Source organism: Aspergillus brasiliensis (assembly GCF_001889945.1).
Source record: "Aspergillus brasiliensis CBS 101740 unplaced genomic scaffold ASPBRscaffold_5, whole genome shotgun sequence".
Classification (NCBI taxonomy): domain Eukaryota; kingdom Fungi; phylum Ascomycota; class Eurotiomycetes; order Eurotiales; family Aspergillaceae; genus Aspergillus; species Aspergillus brasiliensis.
Window position 1 is genome coordinate 124,990 of NW_027137446.1, and position 17,898 is coordinate 142,887.

Genomic DNA, 17,898 nt, shown 5'->3' on the forward strand with positions numbered 1-17,898 from the left:
ATTTGTATTATTCGAGAATATAGTATATATCAAATGTGAGATTGTATTATTGACCATCTAGGTCAGGGTATCCTATGTAATCCATCATATCGCCAAAAATCAAAACTATAAACAAATCAAGCACTCGAGGGCTCGCCCTTCGTGTACTGCGTGCTCTCTTGAGAGGTCGTCACCTCCTCGCTGCGTCGGTAATCACCCCGTGCCTCCAGGATCGCTGCCTCCTCCTCTGGATCCTCCGGAAGGATCAGATTGAGGATCAGCCCGATCAGAGCGGTGATGGCGAACCCGTTCTCCATCACCAGATCAACAGCATCCAGCAGTCCTATCAAGCCGCGGTTGTTACCGCTGTAGGTGAAGAAGTAGTCGAACCAGTCGGGCACCAACGTGGCTCCCATGCCAACCGCGAACGAAGCAGTCAGGATAAACCGGTTGCGACGCGTGAATGGCACAGTTGTAATAATGCGGACACCGGAGATCGCCACGGACGAGAAAAGGAACGTCGTCATGCCACCAAGAACACTATCGGGAATGGCAACCAGTGCCGCGGCGAACTTGGCGAAAATCCCCATGATGACGAGGAAGAAGCAGCAGCAGTAACCAGCGGTGCGGTTGGCGCACTTGGTCAGCGCGATGACGCCGTTGTTCTGGGCAAACACCGACATCGGCGTCATGGTCATAAGGCCCGCCAGGACACTGGTGAGACCGTTGCCCAGAACACCACCCTGGATCCGCGAGTCGAAGGTGGGCCCTTCAACTGCCACCTGAGACACATCGCACGTGGCGGTAATGTCACCAATCGATTCCATCATGACCACAATGTACACTGCCAGCAGTGGAAGGATCATGGGCGGGTAGATGGATAACGGGAATGTCTTCACCCAGATAAAGGAGGCCACCGGCGCAGCGTCAATGCCCGATCGTTCAAAGTATCCGCAGGCAGCCGCCACGATGCATCCTACCAACAGTCCCACCACAACCGAGCAGGATCGCATGATGGGCGCTCCGAACCGCTCACAGAGAATGATCGAGACAAAGACCAGAAATCCGAGACCGATAAACTCAGCACTTCCCCAAGGAAGAGCATGGGGTGCGTCTGCGCTAGGACACAAGGCCCCGTTGCCGGGATTGTCCGAGCACGTTCCAGAGCCACCTGCCCAGTCCTGGAAAGCCGACTCGATAAGACTGGCTCCGATCAGGAGAACAGTAGGTCCAGTGACGAGGGGAGGGAAGACGCGTCTCAAGATTCTAGGGCTCATGAAGGAAAGTCCAATCTCGAGCAGTGCACACAAGCATGAAGTTCCCAGCAGGGCGCCGTAGCCCTTGGGGCAGGGCAGTTTAGTTCCATCCTCCGCGGTCGGACAGTATCCGCTAGAGTACATTTGTGAGAAACCGCCAGTGGCGACGGTGATTGTGGAGAAGGAAATTCCCACGACCGAAGTCAAGCCGGTACCGATGTAGTACTTGGTTCCGTAGATGTGGAATCGGAACATCTGGATGGCCGACAGGATACCAGAAGCGATGAGGGATGTTGAGACGAGGTATTGGTAGTCTTCCGTTCCGAAGTTGGCACCAGATGTGCCGCCGATCAAGATAGGAGGTGAAATAACTGTCGGGTCAGCACTCGTCAGGTTGCAGAGGAGATATAACTCACTTCCACCCAGCATCGCCAGTGCATGTTGTAGGCCAAGCAGCATCGCTAGTACAATAGGTACATTGTCTTCGAGCCCGAAGAACGGTGCTGAACTTCGTTTCTTTGTGATGAAGGGGATATTCGGAGTGAACAGATAGGCGTAATCATAGTCTCCAATGAGACCCTCTCTGAGAAGTATTAGCACCTCGACCAAACCCAACGAGCTCATCGACCAACCTTGTAGTGAAGGTTTTGACCAAACGGCGGCGTACGTCATTCCAAGTCCGTTTAGGCCGGTAGTCCGGGCCTATCTGGTCAGGACCGTCCATTGTGCGTACAGTCTTGGGTGTAAAGGATGTTGATGTAGAGGTATAGATGAAATTCGATGAGTTGCGGACGAATGATGGTTTCTTAAGAATGAAAGCCGGGTCCAGGTGAAGTAGTCCGGATGGAGTGAGGGGTCGGCTCTTAGCAATGGCTAGTTGAATCTGGGGAACAGACTAAGACCATTCCAAACATCGACGGACGAGGTGTCTATATACACAAAGCATCATCCGTGAGTTCGAATATGAATCGGGATGTTTGAAGCTCGGACCGAGTTGATGATACAGCTATCAGTGGCGAACTTGATGGATGAATCAATCGAATAATGGTAGGCAGTGGTTATCTCTCGCGACGGCGTGGCAGACACGCGAGCTAATTTCCAAGCGAGCTGCAACCTGGTGCAGGCCAAGGCAGCGCTAGCGATGACTGGTTCGTCTGGCGATTACGCTGCGCTCGTCCAGGCTTCTGCGGTGGGCCCTGCGATAAGAACGGACGGCTGACACGGTGCCCTCATGTAACGCCCCCAGCCGCTTATCAGTCCCCAGATCGGGTTCCGCCGAAATCCATCTCGTGCGTCTCCCCCTGATAGCGGGCGGCCGATGGGTCTTGCGCTGACGAACCCGACCAGACCGGAGTAGAACTCATCCAGATCGTGGGAGGACGGGGGGGGAAGATGATCAGATTGATATAAGCTAAAGGGAGACGTGCATGAGGAGAAAATCGAAGGGCCGACGATGCTTCTTTGGCCGGGTTGCAGTCCGGGGAACACCAGGCCCAATCCGGCAATCCATTAGTCATGGATTCAATCAGGCTCAACTTTATCGTAACCTTGACTGGCCTGAGTGACTAACACCGTAGCAGATTGCAGTGGTGTATAGTCCATAGTAAAATTTGTGTAGACCTGGAATAGTGTATGGCTGTCTAAATTGCCATATAACCCAGTTAGTATCGACATCAACATCTTTTTTCATCTTGCCTCCATTGAAACGAAAGAGTTGTAGGGTCTTGTCCGCTTTTAAGACAAGTGGAAGAATATTAGACCCTTCACATCTTTTGGTCTTGCGTGATCCGGTAATAAGTATCATTTGAGGATGTAACTCTACTATCGTTGTCAAGATGTTCTAATTCTCATTGAGTAATGGCTTTTAGTAGTGTGTAAGGCTGATATTTATGATCGAAGCCATAATATATACTAGTATTAGTTTCCTCAACGATCTCCTGTAAAGCAAGCCAAGATGCATCGAATACACGCTATAGAGAGCTAGCTCAGCAGCCCATTGTTAGTGTTGGGGCTTTATTTGGTACAATTCACTCGATACTAACCTGTCGAGCGAATCTATGCTCCTGCTTCTCTTGCCGATTTCAGTGCTAGACTGGCGTTCTAGCTAAAAGCTGTCACATCAGATATTATACTCTATGTCTCCTCGAAAGCCCAGCTCCCGTATCACTAGATGGTATGTGAATAACACATTTTGGTCTATATATATATATCTCTGGAATGATTTAGATTGCTACCTTTTTTGGGCTCGCTACTTTCGGGTTGTCTTTATAATCATGATATATCATTACCTATGCGTCTTTTCGTTAAGATTTTTAGTCAAATAATTTGTGCAATATCTTCTTTTATATGCAGCTTGAGGTGTTTAGTAGTCAAACTCATTTGGGTCCCTCTTCATGATCTTGGGTTAGATCAGTAACTCAGTAATCCTGGTATTTAGCTCGAAAAGAAAATGCAAAAATTCGACATTAGCAGTGGCCGTAGCAGACAGTAGATAATGTCCGTCTAAGATAGAAACCACCCTTAGTGGATGTCAATATTTGGCAGGAAAATGATCGGAGCTATTATATCTAGCCAGCAATATCTTTCTTCTACACATGAGATAATGCTCGTGGTCTAGGGGAAGCAGTAAAGCCAAGAATGTTTTCCTCCTCTGGGTGAGACTGTGAATTACAATTTGCATAGCTCCAGGATAATGTGGACATTTTTCATGGGTACGAATCTTTCGGGCAGCAAATATGTGTATCATCCACACAACAAACTGCCATATCCACAGCTTTTGATGACGGTCGGAGAGAGACAAATCGAATGGATAACGGTCAATCGCCTATAAAAAAGGGCTCGATCCAGCAATATATAGCCCTTTCACAAAAGAGCCAACACTAACATATAAACAGAGTCTTTAAGCATGAATTTAGAACCATAGACTGCTCTACTATACAAACGACACCTCAGCATAAACCCGGCGTACGGGAATACCCACACTCCGAAACTATCACGCGTAACCTTAAATAGCCTTTTCAGTGACAAATCCCATCACCAACACCCTTACTCCAAGCCGATGGTATCTATTTTCCGTTTCTCGGAAGCTCACACGCCAATATCCCCGACCCGATCCTCGATCGGCAGGAGGCTGAGCATTGTCCATCTAGTTAGTTCTATCTAGCCGTGGAGAAGAGAAAAAGGGCTAGAGCAGTTACTAGTGGAGCCGGTCCGTCAGTCCGAACCACGAAATCATTTACTATGGCCAACCTCGGATCGGCAAGGGCCGGGATGGGGTTGCTTTAGATGTTAGATTGCGGGTGATTTCGGAGGGGGGGTATGTAGAGGGAGTGGGAGGTGAGTAATGGGGTTGGATAATTGGAGGTATGTTTTGGATGATATTTGAAATGAAAAAGTACCTGTCTAAATTGCCTCGTACTGAGATTGAGAAAGTAGAGGTATCTGCCTTCTTTGTCATAGGTTTATTGTCGCTTTCGTTCTCTATCTATGTCGCCGTGTTTACTAGGTATCTAGAAATAGGGATCATTCCTTGCGATATTGATTTGTTGTTGAGCAAGACCCAATTCTTAATAGTACGTTTGTTTAAAACGTTTCGCCCTTGTACTTATAGAGACCACTATACATGGATAACTGGTCCCCCTTTTTACATCTGTGTGGCATGATCAAGCTCTGTGAGTCTAATTGCAATGCGGTGCCTTCATTGAGATGAACCAACTAGTATATATAGTATAGTAGTGTGCTAACTTATAGACAATAGTGGCAGATGGCAATATTAGCAATGCCAATTCTAATTAGCAGCTTTGCAGGAAAGAAATCGATTTGCAGTGCAAATCACGCATATCTTGACCGACCACTGATGAGGAGATCAATTCTAATAAATCGGTCATATTTATGAGCGATCTTTCATATACTATTTGAGATACCATTGCATAGTCCAGAGTGCATATATTATTTATTAAAGTTTCGATTACATAGTAACTCGGTCTATCTATACTCCGGACCGAGAGAAGCGCAACAGATCTACAGAGTCAAGTCTAAAGAGAGCAACAGCTGCTGGTTGAAAACTTTAATGAGAATTCCTAATTGGCGGTTATCAAAGATAGCTTCAACATTTGCCTCAATTAGAGAAGGCAGAGAGTATACGGAGTAGTATCGCCTGTCCCAACCAGATGTAAGTGGCGCGACGTGTTCAACAGAGCTGTTATGGCCCCGGTCCAGAATCAGGATCAATGTCACTGGGGCCATCTGATAACGTGGAGGGTCCAGCGAGACTGATCCCACGTCTGGGGAATGATCTCAAGACTTGCGGTGTGTGGGACGCCTTGCTTGGAATTAGATGGGTTGGCATGTCCCAACCAAGCTTGGGTCATGGGGTTGCCTGAGGCGATCAGAAAGATAAGTGTCACGTGGTGCAGGGTGCCAATAGTGAGGAAGAGAAAAAGAAAACGTTGGGGCGAATTAATGCCTGATTCACGTGGCGACGATCATCAGATTTTCTACTCCATACCGAGTAGAATTTAGAATAGGCTATCTATGTACGAAAACAGCATGAACGGAGCACCCGGGAAGAGTTTGTGCCGAGGAGCTTGCGGCTCGCAAACTCAGCTGGTGGCAATTATGTCCACTCATAGGGCTGCCCTCAGCGGAAAAGTCTGAGGAGTGGACCAATGACTGATCCAATCCATGCTGATTATAGCACTAGATTGCGTTAGTGTGGCCACAGCATAAGCAATGACTCTGATCTTTCAATGTTTTAGTACGGAGTACTAGGATCACTTTTGCAAGACAAGGCGACCATTCCCCAATCTTGAAAGCTAGTAGACGGAGTGGTGCTACTCCGTGCAGGCGATACTTTGATGCGGAAAAAGGAACCGTCCCGAAAATTCAAATAAGGATACTAGCCACGGTCAAGCCACCCGAGGCATGACACCAGCCACACGGACAGATCAAGGGGCAAAAAACGTTGGGGATTCAACGAATGGTAGGTCGACTCTGATTGGTGGTCCGCTCCCGGTCTTACCCAAAACAGTAGCTTCTGGCCGGGCAGCGCCATCGAATCAGAAGTGGCCCAACAAGCTTAGTTGGAGGAACAGACGGCGCTGTATGGTTGGAGATACTCCGGCTTTTGCCATCCAAGATACACTCGGTGATTCTGGACATCTTCCAGATGTGCCTGGATAGCAGTCCTACTCCCTCTCTGTTGAACCGTCGGCCGCTTTGGGACCTCGGGATCTCATGATTACTTCACTGATCTGCCAGTGAGCTTCCCATCAGGCCACCCTCCTTAACTAAATAGTATTCCAAAGCGCGTGTCCTCATCGTCGCATCATTCTTATTGACTATCCGCCTTGCTTTTTCCCCAACCATCATCCGCCGGTGGACCCTGGTAGAGTTCAACTGCCCTCCGAATTTTCCCTCCTTCACTGGCTCAGATCTGCCGCTTACTGCTTCGGGCTTTTCGATTGCATTCCCCACCCTTTTTCTCCGTCTCTTTTTTATCGCTCGCCTCTGGCCCTTCTCTTTAAACCCACCCTCTCCCGCACGCCTTCCTTCTCCTCCTCATCCGAACCATACTGCAGGGGTCGACATTCACACACGAAGACATCACCATGTCTGCAAAGCCAGCAGACGCCTCCCGGCCTCGCGCCGCTGACCCCAAGAAGGTCCACATCGCCGACACTGTCATGACACGCAGCAACTGGTACAAGCATGTCAACTGGCTCAACGTTTTCCTCATCATCGGTATCCCCGTGTACGGCTGTGTTCAGGCCTTATGGGTGCCCTTGCAGCTCAAGACTGCTGTCTGGGCCGTCATCTACTACTTCTTCACTGGTCTCGGTATCACCGCAGGTTGGTTTGCCCCTTCGAATGGTAACATACCTCAACACAGCATGCTGATAAGAATCTGCTCACAGGTTACCATCGTCTCTGGGCTCACTGCTCTTACTCCGCTCGTCTTCCTCTCCGCATCTGGCTCGCCGCCGTCGGTGGTGGTGCCGTCGAAGGTTCCATCCGCTGGTGGGCGCGTGATCACCGGGCTCACCACCGTTATACCGATACCGACAAGGACCCTTACTCCGTCCGCAAAGGTCTGCTCTACTCCCACCTGGGATGGATGGTCATGAAGCAGAACCCCAAGCGTATCGGCCGTACCGATATCTCCGATCTCAACGAAGACCCCGTCGTCGTCTGGCAGCACCGCAACTACCTCAAGGTCGTCTTCACCATGGGTCTGTTTGTTCCCATGCTCGTGGCCGGTCTTGGCTGGGGTGACTGGTGGGGTGGCTTCGTCTACGCCGGTATCTTGCGTATCTTCTTCGTCCAGCAGGCTACCTTCTGCGTCAACTCTCTGGCTCACTGGCTCGGTGACCAGCCCTTCGACGACCGCAACTCTCCCCGTGACCACGTCATCACTGCTCTTGTCACTCTCGGCGAGGGATACCACAACTTCCACCACGAGTTCCCCTCTGACTACCGCAACGCTATCGAGTGGCACCAGTACGACCCCACCAAGTGGAGCATCTGGGCCTGGAAGCAGCTTGGTCTGGCCTACGACCTCAAGCAGTTCCGTGCCAACGAGATCGAGAAGGGTCGTGTCCAGCAGCTCCAGAAGAAGATTGATCAGAAGCGTGCCCGTCTCGACTGGGGAACTCCTCTTGACCAGCTGCCCGTTATGGAATGGGACGACTATGTTGAGCAGGCGAAGAACGGCCGTGGTCTCGTTGCCATTGCCGGTGTTGTTCACGACGTGACCGACTTCATTAAGGACCACCCCGGTGGCAAGGCCATGATCAACTCTGGAATTGGCAAGGACGCCACTGCCATGTTCAACGGTGGTGTGTACTACCACTCCAACGCCGCCCACAACCTCCTCTCGACCATGCGTGTGGGTGTGATCCGCGGTGGTTGTGAGGTTGAGATCTGGAAGCGGGCCCAGAAGGAGGGTGCCGGCTATGTTCGTGACGATGCCGGCCAGCGGGTGATCCGGGCCGGTGAGCAGGTCACCAAGATCCCCGAGCCCATCCCCACTGCCGATGCTGCGTGAGCGGCGTGATGTCCATGACCCTTTCACCCTATATTCTGATGTACCATTTGCGAATACGCTGTCATTCCCACTCTGACGATCCTTCGTCTATAATTTAGCACTCGGGGCGTTCATTCTTTAGTTGCGTATGGCGTTGTTGGAGTTGGCCTACTTCTATATGTCGACAGAGCGAGTTTAAGTCGACGCGGGTTTACCTATTCCATTTGAAAAAAGCGACGAGATGTGATGAGGAACATTGATTGTTGAAATCCAAATCCTGCATAGAATTCAAATATCCAAAACCTGATACATGATTGAGCAGTTGCATGTAGATTTCTAACTCCTGTAGCTCCGGGGCACTCTGTAGAGTGGACATCGTCGAGAGTTGGCCGACGTAGAGTGGATCTGGTTGTCCACACGACTCATAGCTTGATCGTTCATCGTCATGAGAGAGCATTATGGAAAGATAGTAAGAAAGTGTGGAGTCAAGCAAAAGAATGAAAGAGAAGACGGGGGAGGTTCGTGGTGGAGGAGAGAACACATGATCGGCCGGGCCTCAGGCTCCGTCGGGACCAGCTCAGCTGCATCTTCTGCATCACCACCAGCTTTCTTGGAGTGTCCACTGTCGCGCCACGTATTGCTCCGCTTCTTTCCATTGCAGTAGCTCTGCTTGCCACCCCGCCTTTCACCACCTGTGCCCCTCTCCTACCGTCACCATTCGCTCCCCTCTCCATCGCACCTTTTATCTACCCGCCTTCCTCGTCCTTCTCGTGGGCGTTCTTCTCGTCACCGTGGCTCCCCCGCTTCGCCTTTCCTCTCCCGCCTTCAGACTTTCCACGGTCTTGGGCCATTTCCGCGGCTCTCGACTTCCTTCCACCTCCTACTCAGCTTTGACCAACCTTCGCAAATCCCTCACAACCGCCAGCATGGCCCCCGAACACCTCCGCCGGCCTCCTCAGGCTCCCCCCACCTTCACCGCAACTGCTCAGTCCATTGTCGATGACGCCAAGCGTCTCATTGAGACCTCCCGCAAAGTTCAGGATGACGTCGTGGGTACCGTCAAGCCCGACTCGGCGACATTCGACGCTGTCCTGAAGCCCTTGGCCCAGGATGAGAACGTCATGTCCCTGGAATCACACATTCTCAGCTTCTACCAGGCTGTGTCGACCCAACAAGAGCTGCGGGATGCCTCGTCCAAGGCGGAGGAGCTGATGGATGAGTTCTTCATTGAAGCTGCCATGCGCGAGGATGTGTTCAAGCTGGTTGACGCCGTGCTGAACAAGAATGAATCTCTTGACCCCGAATCTCGCCGTCTGTTGGAGAAGGAACACAAGGATTTCATCCGCAATGGCTTGGGTCTTCCGGCTGGTCCCAAGCGTGACCGATTCAAGGAAATCAAGAAGCGTCTCAGTCAGATTAGCATTGAGTTCCAGAAGAACTTGAACGAGGAGAACGAGGGTCTTTGGTTCACCCGCGAAGAGCTTGATGGTGTTCCCGAGGATGTCCTGGCGGGACTGAAGAAGGGTGAGGGTGAGCACGAGGGCAAGCTCTGGCTGACCTTCAAGTACCCCGACCTCTTCCCGACCATGAAGTACGCCAAGAACCCCGAGACCCGCAAGCAGGTCATGATTCAGAACGAGAACAAGTGCAACCAGAACGTGCCTCTCTTCCGTGAGGCCATCATCCTGCGTGATGAGGCCGCTCGTCTGCTCGGTTACCCCAACCACGCAGCATTCCGTATTGAGGACAAGATGGCCAAGACCCCGGAGACGGTCAACACCTTCCTGGGTGACCTGCGGTCCCGTCTGACGGCCGGTGGACAAAAGGAGATCAAGAACCTGCTCGAGTTCAAGAAGTCCGATCTGGAGTCTCGCGGAGAGAAGTTCGATGGTCACTACTATCTGTGGGATCACAGATTCTACGATCGCCTGATGTTGGAGAAGGACTACTCTCTGGACCAGCAGCTCATTGCCGAATACTTCCCTCTTCAGACCACCATCGAGGGCATGCTGAAGATCTTCGAAGAGCTGTTCGGTCTCGTGTTTGTGGAGATCACTGGTGAGGACCGGGAGAAGGTGGCTCCTACCGGCAAGGGTAGTGATATTGTCTGGCATGAAGACGTTCAGATCTTCAGCGTCTGGAACGATGAGGGTGAGGGCAGCGGCTTCGTCGGTTATTTGTACTTGGATCTCTTCCCCCGCACCGGCAAGTACGGCCACGCGGCCAACTTCAACCTGCAGCCAGTATGCACCCCCACAGCGCATATCATCAATTGTTACTGACAACTGTAGGGTTTCATCGACGCGGAGGGCAACCGCCGCTACCCAGCCACTGCACTGGTGTGCAATTTCACCAAGCCGACCCCCAAGAAGCCCAGCTTGCTCAAGCATGACGAAGTCGTGACTCTATTCCACGAGCTCGGCCACGGCATCCACGACCTGGTCGCCAAGACAATCTACTCACGCTTCCACGGCACCAACACTGTCCGTGACTTCGTCGAGGCACCCAGTCAGATGCTCGAGAACTGGTGCTGGACCCCCTCCCAGCTCAAGTCCCTCAGCAAGCACTATTCCACTCTGTCTCCTGACTACCTTGCCGCCTGGAAGGAGCAGGCAGGCGGCAAGGAACCCCCCTCGGAGCAGATTCCGGACTCTGTGATCGAGAACCTCATCCGCACCAAGCACGTGAACGATGCCCTCTTCAACCTGCGTCAGCTGCACTTTGGTATCTTCGACATGACTGTCCACCAGCCCGAGAGCCACGAGAAGATCAAGGAGCTTCCTATCTCGGCTACATACAACTCCCTGCGCAAGCAGATCACGCAGATGGAGGGCCCAGAGAGCCTGGGCCTGGGCGAGGAATGGGGCCATGGTGAAGCCACCTTTGGTCACTTGATCGGTGGCTATGATGCTGGTTATTATGGTTACCTGAGGTATGAACCTATCTTACTCACCATATTTCTCGTACTAATCATGTCCACAACAGCTCGCAAGTCTACTCGACCGACATGTTCTACACCGTCTTTAAGGACGACCCCATGAACCCGACCGCTGGCCGTCGCTACCGTTACAAGGTGCTCGAGAAGGGAGGTAGCCAGGATGAGATGACGACATTGACGGAGTTCTTGGGCCGTGAGCCCAAGACTGATGCTTTCTACAAGGACATGGGATTGGCTTAGATTTGGGAGGATTGACGAGATCTGGTCGACTTGGATAATATAGTATAGGACCGGATGAAATAACGGTTGTAGATGAGATAATATTGGAGATAGTCATTGGCTATTGTCCGAATGAAATCTTGAATATACACATAATTGATTGACGAAACGAGTCAGTTCTACCAGTACTAAGCATCCCCTTCATACTGAAGTAAGACCACTGCAAGACCAGCTCCTACTACTGAGTGATGTATTTCCGACCCAAACAATTCATGGGCAGGTAATCTTCCACCAATTAACCAACGAGACTACTAACCACCCAATCTCTAATTCCAAACACACATAACCCCGAAACTCCATATGTTTGCTGTCTGGCCATTCGATGGTACTTCCATAATAAACCCATCTCAAATGAATCCTTTGCAGCCGCCGCAGCCAGTTGCAACATGACTGCCAACAAGATGATTAACCAAACGTGACCACACAGACACCCTTGTTTTGTTGTCGGTATGCAACTTCACAAACACCTAGGGGTGTAAGAGGGGCTATGATTGATAGGTATCACTACCAGCCAGATTTATGATATTGATGTAGGTAGATCGCTGTGATAAGTTGTAAGTTGTGTCCGGGCTTGGATAATGGCATCGTAAGCCAAAAAGTGCGTAGTAGAAATGACGGCAGGCATGCAACCAGAACAATATGCTTTTGACATTATCTCCAGCAGTCATGTATGTTCCTCGCAAGTCAATCCGAACCCTTTCATATAGAATATAGAGAGAACCAACCACACAAACAACAACCTTCATATCCACCTCCATCCCCTCAAAAAAAGAAAATTGGTGGATCCAAAGACAAATTCAGTCGCCACAATCGGCGATGTTGATTTCCTTCACAGTAGACTTTTGTGTATATTTGAGGTCATTGGTATCGGTGCTGGTGGAGATGGTAGTATTTTTTTTCTTTCTGTCTTTCTTCTTCATGGTATGTATATCGAAGACACGTGAATGGTTTTCACATGTCTCTTTGATTCTTGAGTGGAGGGACCAAACCTGGGTTGATGCTAGGAAGTCCCAGGTCGAAGGAGCATGCATCTCCGCGATGAATATATAATACTTGCATATGTCAAGTTGACTGATATTAGTATTTATAGAGATGTTTGACAGGCGTTGATGTTCGGGTAGATGCTTCTGTCACTCCATTGCTCTCTCTCTCTCTCTGTCTCTTCAAGGAGACAACATGGCCGGTTATCAGGGATAGCGCTCCTATGATGCCAAGCCCAGAAGGGCATGGATCTCCGGGATTGATAACGAGAAAGTGATGTTGTTGCTGATATTGATTCCTGATGTCGAGCTCTATCTCTCGGATCTCGTATCCAGGCACGTGTCCATTTCCTGTAGCGCAGAATGGGCATTCAGGGCCGCCTGAATATCCGGGCCCCTGTGTCGATAACGTTAGTTGTACGGCCCATGGCCGCCTACGTCGCCGAACTTTTCCACGGCGACTTTCGGCGTTTTACCCTGATAAGAGAAATCGTACTGGCTGACTCTTTGGAGCGCAGCATCTCGTCTGCGGTTGCATCATAGATTACTGCCACGAATGAGTTCGCGGACGTGACAATCCTGTTGCAATCTTTCCTGCTGCCGCTGCACACTCTTTCGCCAGTTTATTCATCTTCGCCTGGTGGTTCGTCTCGTCTCGCGCAAGAGGCACAAATAGGGCGTTATTGGTAGCAATCAGCGCCGATTTATCCTCTTCCTTCATTTGAGTTGAAGTAGACTCCAGGGCTTCTCTTGAGCAGAGTGTCGAGGGGTGCCCTTCCGCTTTCGCGAGACGCTTTCAACTGCTATCGGGTATGTTTTCTTCTTTCTTTGAGAACCATCCCTATAAATAATCATTGGTAAGCTCATCTGCCGTGTCTCATCTTCATATGAAGGGACAATGGTAAGTTGGTGGACAATGGGAAGTGGTGGTTGTGTTTATCATGACCCTGACAGTACCATCTCTGGTGTTTATGTACACCAAGCAGTGTGCCAACACCGCATTTCGATTCTCTGCAGGAAAATCGTATACTTTCTCTCCATCATATCTGTTTTCCAGATACCCATATTGTCAAAGAAGCCCATCATCATCATCACCACCACCGACGGCAAACAAGGCAGGATCCACCACCGATGTAGACGTACCGCCGAAGTTTTGGGCCTGCTGGTTGACCATGACATCAGTGCGGTGCTAGATGGCTCTCAGTCACAGGTTTGACAGTATATAGATTGCAATGGCTCGATCAGCCAGTAGTATTCTCGGACCATGATCCTGTCTTTTCCATGTCTCGTCAGTGTCCTTGTGTGTATCGATAGCACTCCGAGTCAGTATGCGGACGCTTGTCTTGGACCAGTAACTTGTTTCCGCACCATTGGTGTCTCAATACGCGAGTCAAATCCTTCATCGACGGCATCTTTGAACTGAGTGATTACCATTGTGCCCACCAGCCCCATGATTCCTGGGGGGTGAAGTTAGATTGCACTGACTCTGTATCGTTGGGATAGACAGCGAGGCACAAAGATGTCGGCGAGCCTTTCCTCTGCGTACCCTTTTGTTCAGTAGGGAAGTCGTGCGGAGGAGGCTCGCTGGAATCGTCGGAGTCGTATCACATGGATGATGTGGTTCATGTCGAAGAGCCAGACCACAATCATGGACATTGACTGTTGTATGTCCGACCAGGGCCATTATATACACATAAAGGTTCAGAGATAGCCCTTGGTATGCCTCTCGCTCATCTGGTTGATGAAATGTAGGGGAGTCGGCCAAACAACGCAGCATACGATGCTCGCGGCACTGGCTTTTCCTGTCAAACGGTGTCAATATTAGCGATACCCCGGGATGACTTGGTTGATCGTCACTGATTAGCCATCCAGGGAAGGCAGCTTAAGATGCACAAGCCACTAACATCTGGCATCTTGCGAGAATATCCCGACTTCAATAGGGTTTTTGTTCATCTCAGATTAGTGAGATGATAATTTCGTGCACACGCTCCGCCTTCAGAAGGCTTTCCATCTGTCTCGATAGATGGTATTGTCGTATGCAGAATGGCACGGTATCTTGCTAACCGAAAATGTCAGAGTCTTGATTCGTTCTCCAGCATGCCGCCTCTCACAATAGTAGTCATAGAAAGGAGGCTCGGAAGACGTGTTGACGTTGGCAGACGAGGAAATCCATATAGTCACGACGTTCAATACTCCCATAAGGCGTGTCTTCCTATTTCTACCACATCAGATCTTCAATATCCGTCTCGGCTGCAAGGTATAGCCACTCAGTGACTACCACTGCTTTGCTCCCGCTCTCCTGTTCTCCAGTTCTTGATGCTAGTCCCTTGGGTTCAGAGACAGCTCCTGACAGTGCTCGAAGCCAACGTTGCGATTCAAAGATTGACGAACAAGGCATGAAAGCTTTCGGAGACTATTTCCTGAAAACAGGAAGACACAGCTGGTCAATGCCACCAAAGCTGCAGCAAGGTTCAGGGAACATACACTCTGCAGAGCATACGAGAGTCACAGGATCCAAGACAACCGCATCTGCAGCCACAGTAGTCGTCGGTCTCTTGACCTTCACAAGTTGAATTCAGCCTCTTTCAGGCTAGGCCAGTGCACAATCATACGCACGCCCACACCCTACTTCGAGAACTCATATTGTAACGTGGTTTAGGTGCTGTGCGTCGCATATCGAAACCGCGTCAGCTGTTGGTAGTCGCGAGAGCAACTAATATCGCAAACCCATAAGCTTCTTGAAGTCTGATGCCCAGTCAAGACGACTTGAGCTCCATTGCATTGACCGGACACAGTTGCTTGTACAACACTAGCTCCTTACGTAGTAAGAAGATTGTCTGGAATCGGCGTTCATGTAAAGATAGAAGATCTTAGGCGATCAGTGCCGCCTTTTCCTCCTCCTTCATCTTTGAGTTAAAGAAGGCTTTCCGGTCCATCATGCACTATATATGTTGTACCCAAGGTGATCGGTTGGAGGAGGTTGATCGAAAGAATTGGGATCCGATATCGTTCTATTAAGTCTGCAGGAGCTATGAAAAAGCAGACGCGACATGTCGGGAACTGGAAATTCAACAAAAGAGAGATCTCTAAGGGAGCAAACAGCCTAAGCTGTAAGGTTTTTCGCAAGGCTAGAGCAGTGGGTAAAGATGCTTGACGATAGCTGGATCAATTTCGAGATGGCCGTGTATGGAGAGACAGTGTCGTTGACGCCAATGTGAAAGCGATACTCGAGGAAGGAGTGGATGATCTGTGCGGCAGTAAAGTAAGGCCTTGTTGTAGGAGATTCGTAGCATGTTTCCTTCAAGTTATCTTGGAAGAGATATCTCAGGGACCTGCTCAACGATTGTATTCCCCCGTTATGTTGCTTGGCCTAGCATGCGACCAATTCGAGGTTTTGACCTCCAGAAACAATCGTTGCTTTTATTTCATTGAAAAATCTTAACACCCAGGGGTACTGCGTATCTCATTCCGTCGCAACTCAGGTGGTAGCCGTTCAATATGGTAAGTCCGACAATTTTCACGATATCTGGAGCTCTCCACTCTATCCGCAGCATGTTTAGCTCTTCGATCTCTATCTTGTGGCTCGTCGTCCGAATCTCTTGACTGTGGTAGCACAATGTTGGGCTTCTCTTGGTATTGCCAAAGCAGTCAAATAGGTCCACCCTCTGCTTCTGTCACTGCCTTCTCGTTAACCGCGTAAGGTTCTATATATTCGTCATTCAGTTTGGCCAATTCAACATCCCCAATTCACGCCACACAGCCGGCGTGCGGTCTCAAACAGCAGGGCCTCTAGATTGTGACCTCCAGTTTGTAACTATAAGCTCATTGGGAGCTAGTGTGAAACAGTTCAGAGCTAGAGTCACTATTTCAACTCATGTAGTCCGATATAGACTGTGTTGGTTGAGTGCAGGTATATCATGTCTTCTTTTGACATTCAACGCCGCACGTGCATTGCCTAGTTCCCAATATGTCACCGCCTCATTGTAGTTTCTAGCGTAGCAATCGTAGCATGGCCGGCGTGCAAGGTGATCATGGATCTGGAAATCTTCTCCCCAGCCACAGAAGCCAAATAAGGAAGGTTTGTTGGTATCATCCCACCCAGAAATCAGCTTCACAGAACGTATGTGCTGGAGGTCACGATGTTGGCGATGGCATAAGTGCTCAGCTCTTCTTGCGTACCAGCTGTTGCAGAACGAAGGAGAACAATGGCCTTGTAAGCCCCGATACGACATTTCCATAGTACGTACATGCCCTCGGGGAAGGTTTGTTGTTGTTGTTATCCCATTCAAGAATGAGCTGCACACAGCGCATGTGCTGGTGGAGGCCATTGTATCTATGATAGATACTCGACTCTTATTGCACACCAGTTGTTCCAGGGCTCATAATTATAGCTCTGTATGCCTCGATGCGACGGTTTCGCAATGCGTAGATAGCCTCTGCGTGGAGAGTATCAAAAGGATCATGAGAGGTGCGTAGGTTATCGATGTTTATGCCAAACCGAGCCAGGGCGCAGCCCAATGGAGTGATAATAATGCAAACAAGCCAAGCTGAGCTATCTGGGCGTCCATGAAAACGAGAGGGGTAGTGGATCAGAGCTCCTTGTCTCTTTACATCTGTTGTCATCTGGGACGTTTATCGTCGTTGACATTTGCGTGTTCTAGCGTCTTTCTGTGATCATATCGCTCGATGTAACTTGACTGCTTGCAACACTGCTTTGACGGTGGGCTTCTGGTGCATGCGCCGATGCGTTCATTGAACTCATGGCACTCAACTTCCGCAATCGCCACAGTCAGCTCCGCTTCCTGTATCTTCGCCGACTCATTCTTGTCTGTGTGCAGGGTGCTCGCACTGCCCTCCTTGTATGCTGGTTGTGTTAAGTTCAGAGCAAGACTGGACTTTGATAGTATATAGGCAAAGAGAGGTTGAAGAAGTTGAACAATCCAACTAGTTTCTCTCGGCTTTTGATCGTGCTGGCTTGAAAATTCGGCAGTCTCGTAGCATGATCTGTTGCGATTGGGCTCGCTATCAGTTTGACTCTCCATCGGTAGTCAATCCGTCGTCGGTTGTCTATCCATCGTCGGTTGTCTCCCCATCATTGGTGGTCCACCCGTCATCAGCGGTGGACTCGTCATCAACTATTATATAACAACAATTGCGAGAGGAGCCATTCCAAATGGCCAGCTAAGGGACGGCGTGATGTGCTAACAACTTTGCCTCCCCACCTAGCACAAGCACAAGCCGAATGACCATCGAAGGTCAGTTTCCCTGGCCAACAGCAAATGTATGCTCTCTCTCTTCAACAACCACCAGCCTGCATGGTGAAAAAAATTTCTTTGATAGGACGGTGTCGAGATGACTGATGCAGCAACACTCCATGCACAACAGTAGTTGACAATAACCTGAAGTATCTTGCACTTGATGGAGAAGAGCGAAGATTAGTTG

General features: G+C 50.0%; 5 protein-coding genes across 5 annotated transcripts; 2 read left to right on the plus strand and 3 right to left on the minus strand.

Annotated features, from left to right (window-relative positions):
- Positions 1-116: 116 nt before the first annotated feature.
- On the minus strand, positions 117-1,959 carry ASPBRDRAFT_123452 (nucleobase:cation symporter-2 family protein; the record flags this gene model as incomplete). The annotated part of the gene is made up of 2 exons (XM_067617600.1): positions 117-1,818; positions 1,868-1,959. The coding sequence occupies 2 exons, from the start codon at positions 1,957-1,959 to the stop codon at positions 117-119; spliced, it is 1,794 nt and encodes a 597-aa protein (XP_067479567.1).
- A 529-nt stretch (positions 1,960-2,488) lies between these two features.
- ASPBRDRAFT_124201 (uncharacterized protein) lies at positions 2,489-2,788 on the minus strand (the record flags this gene model as incomplete). Its single annotated transcript, XM_067617674.1, has 1 exon — positions 2,489-2,788. A coding segment is annotated over one exon (300 nt), but the record flags the coding sequence as incomplete, so codon positions are not given.
- A 4,056-nt stretch (positions 2,789-6,844) lies between these two features.
- ASPBRDRAFT_54187 (stearoyl-CoA 9-desaturase sdeA) lies at positions 6,845-8,280 on the plus strand (the record flags this gene model as incomplete). Its single annotated transcript, XM_067627189.1, has 2 exons — positions 6,845-7,085; positions 7,151-8,280. The coding sequence occupies 2 exons, from the start codon at positions 6,845-6,847 to the stop codon at positions 8,278-8,280; spliced, it is 1,371 nt and encodes a 456-aa protein (XP_067479569.1).
- A 905-nt stretch (positions 8,281-9,185) lies between these two features.
- On the plus strand, positions 9,186-11,437 carry ASPBRDRAFT_54188 (M3 family metallopeptidase; the record flags this gene model as incomplete). The annotated part of the gene is made up of 3 exons (XM_067627190.1): positions 9,186-10,502; positions 10,551-11,191; positions 11,245-11,437. The coding sequence occupies 3 exons, from the start codon at positions 9,186-9,188 to the stop codon at positions 11,435-11,437; spliced, it is 2,151 nt and encodes a 716-aa protein (XP_067479570.1).
- A 4,602-nt stretch (positions 11,438-16,039) lies between these two features.
- On the minus strand, positions 16,040-16,930 carry ASPBRDRAFT_535538 (uncharacterized protein). Its single transcript, XM_067627088.1, has one exon. It carries the CDS (start codon positions 16,782-16,784, stop codon positions 16,329-16,331), a length of 456 nt encoding a protein of 151 aa, XP_067479571.1. The 5' UTR covers positions 16,785-16,930; the 3' UTR covers positions 16,040-16,328.
- Between the last annotated feature and the right edge of the window lie 968 nt (positions 16,931-17,898).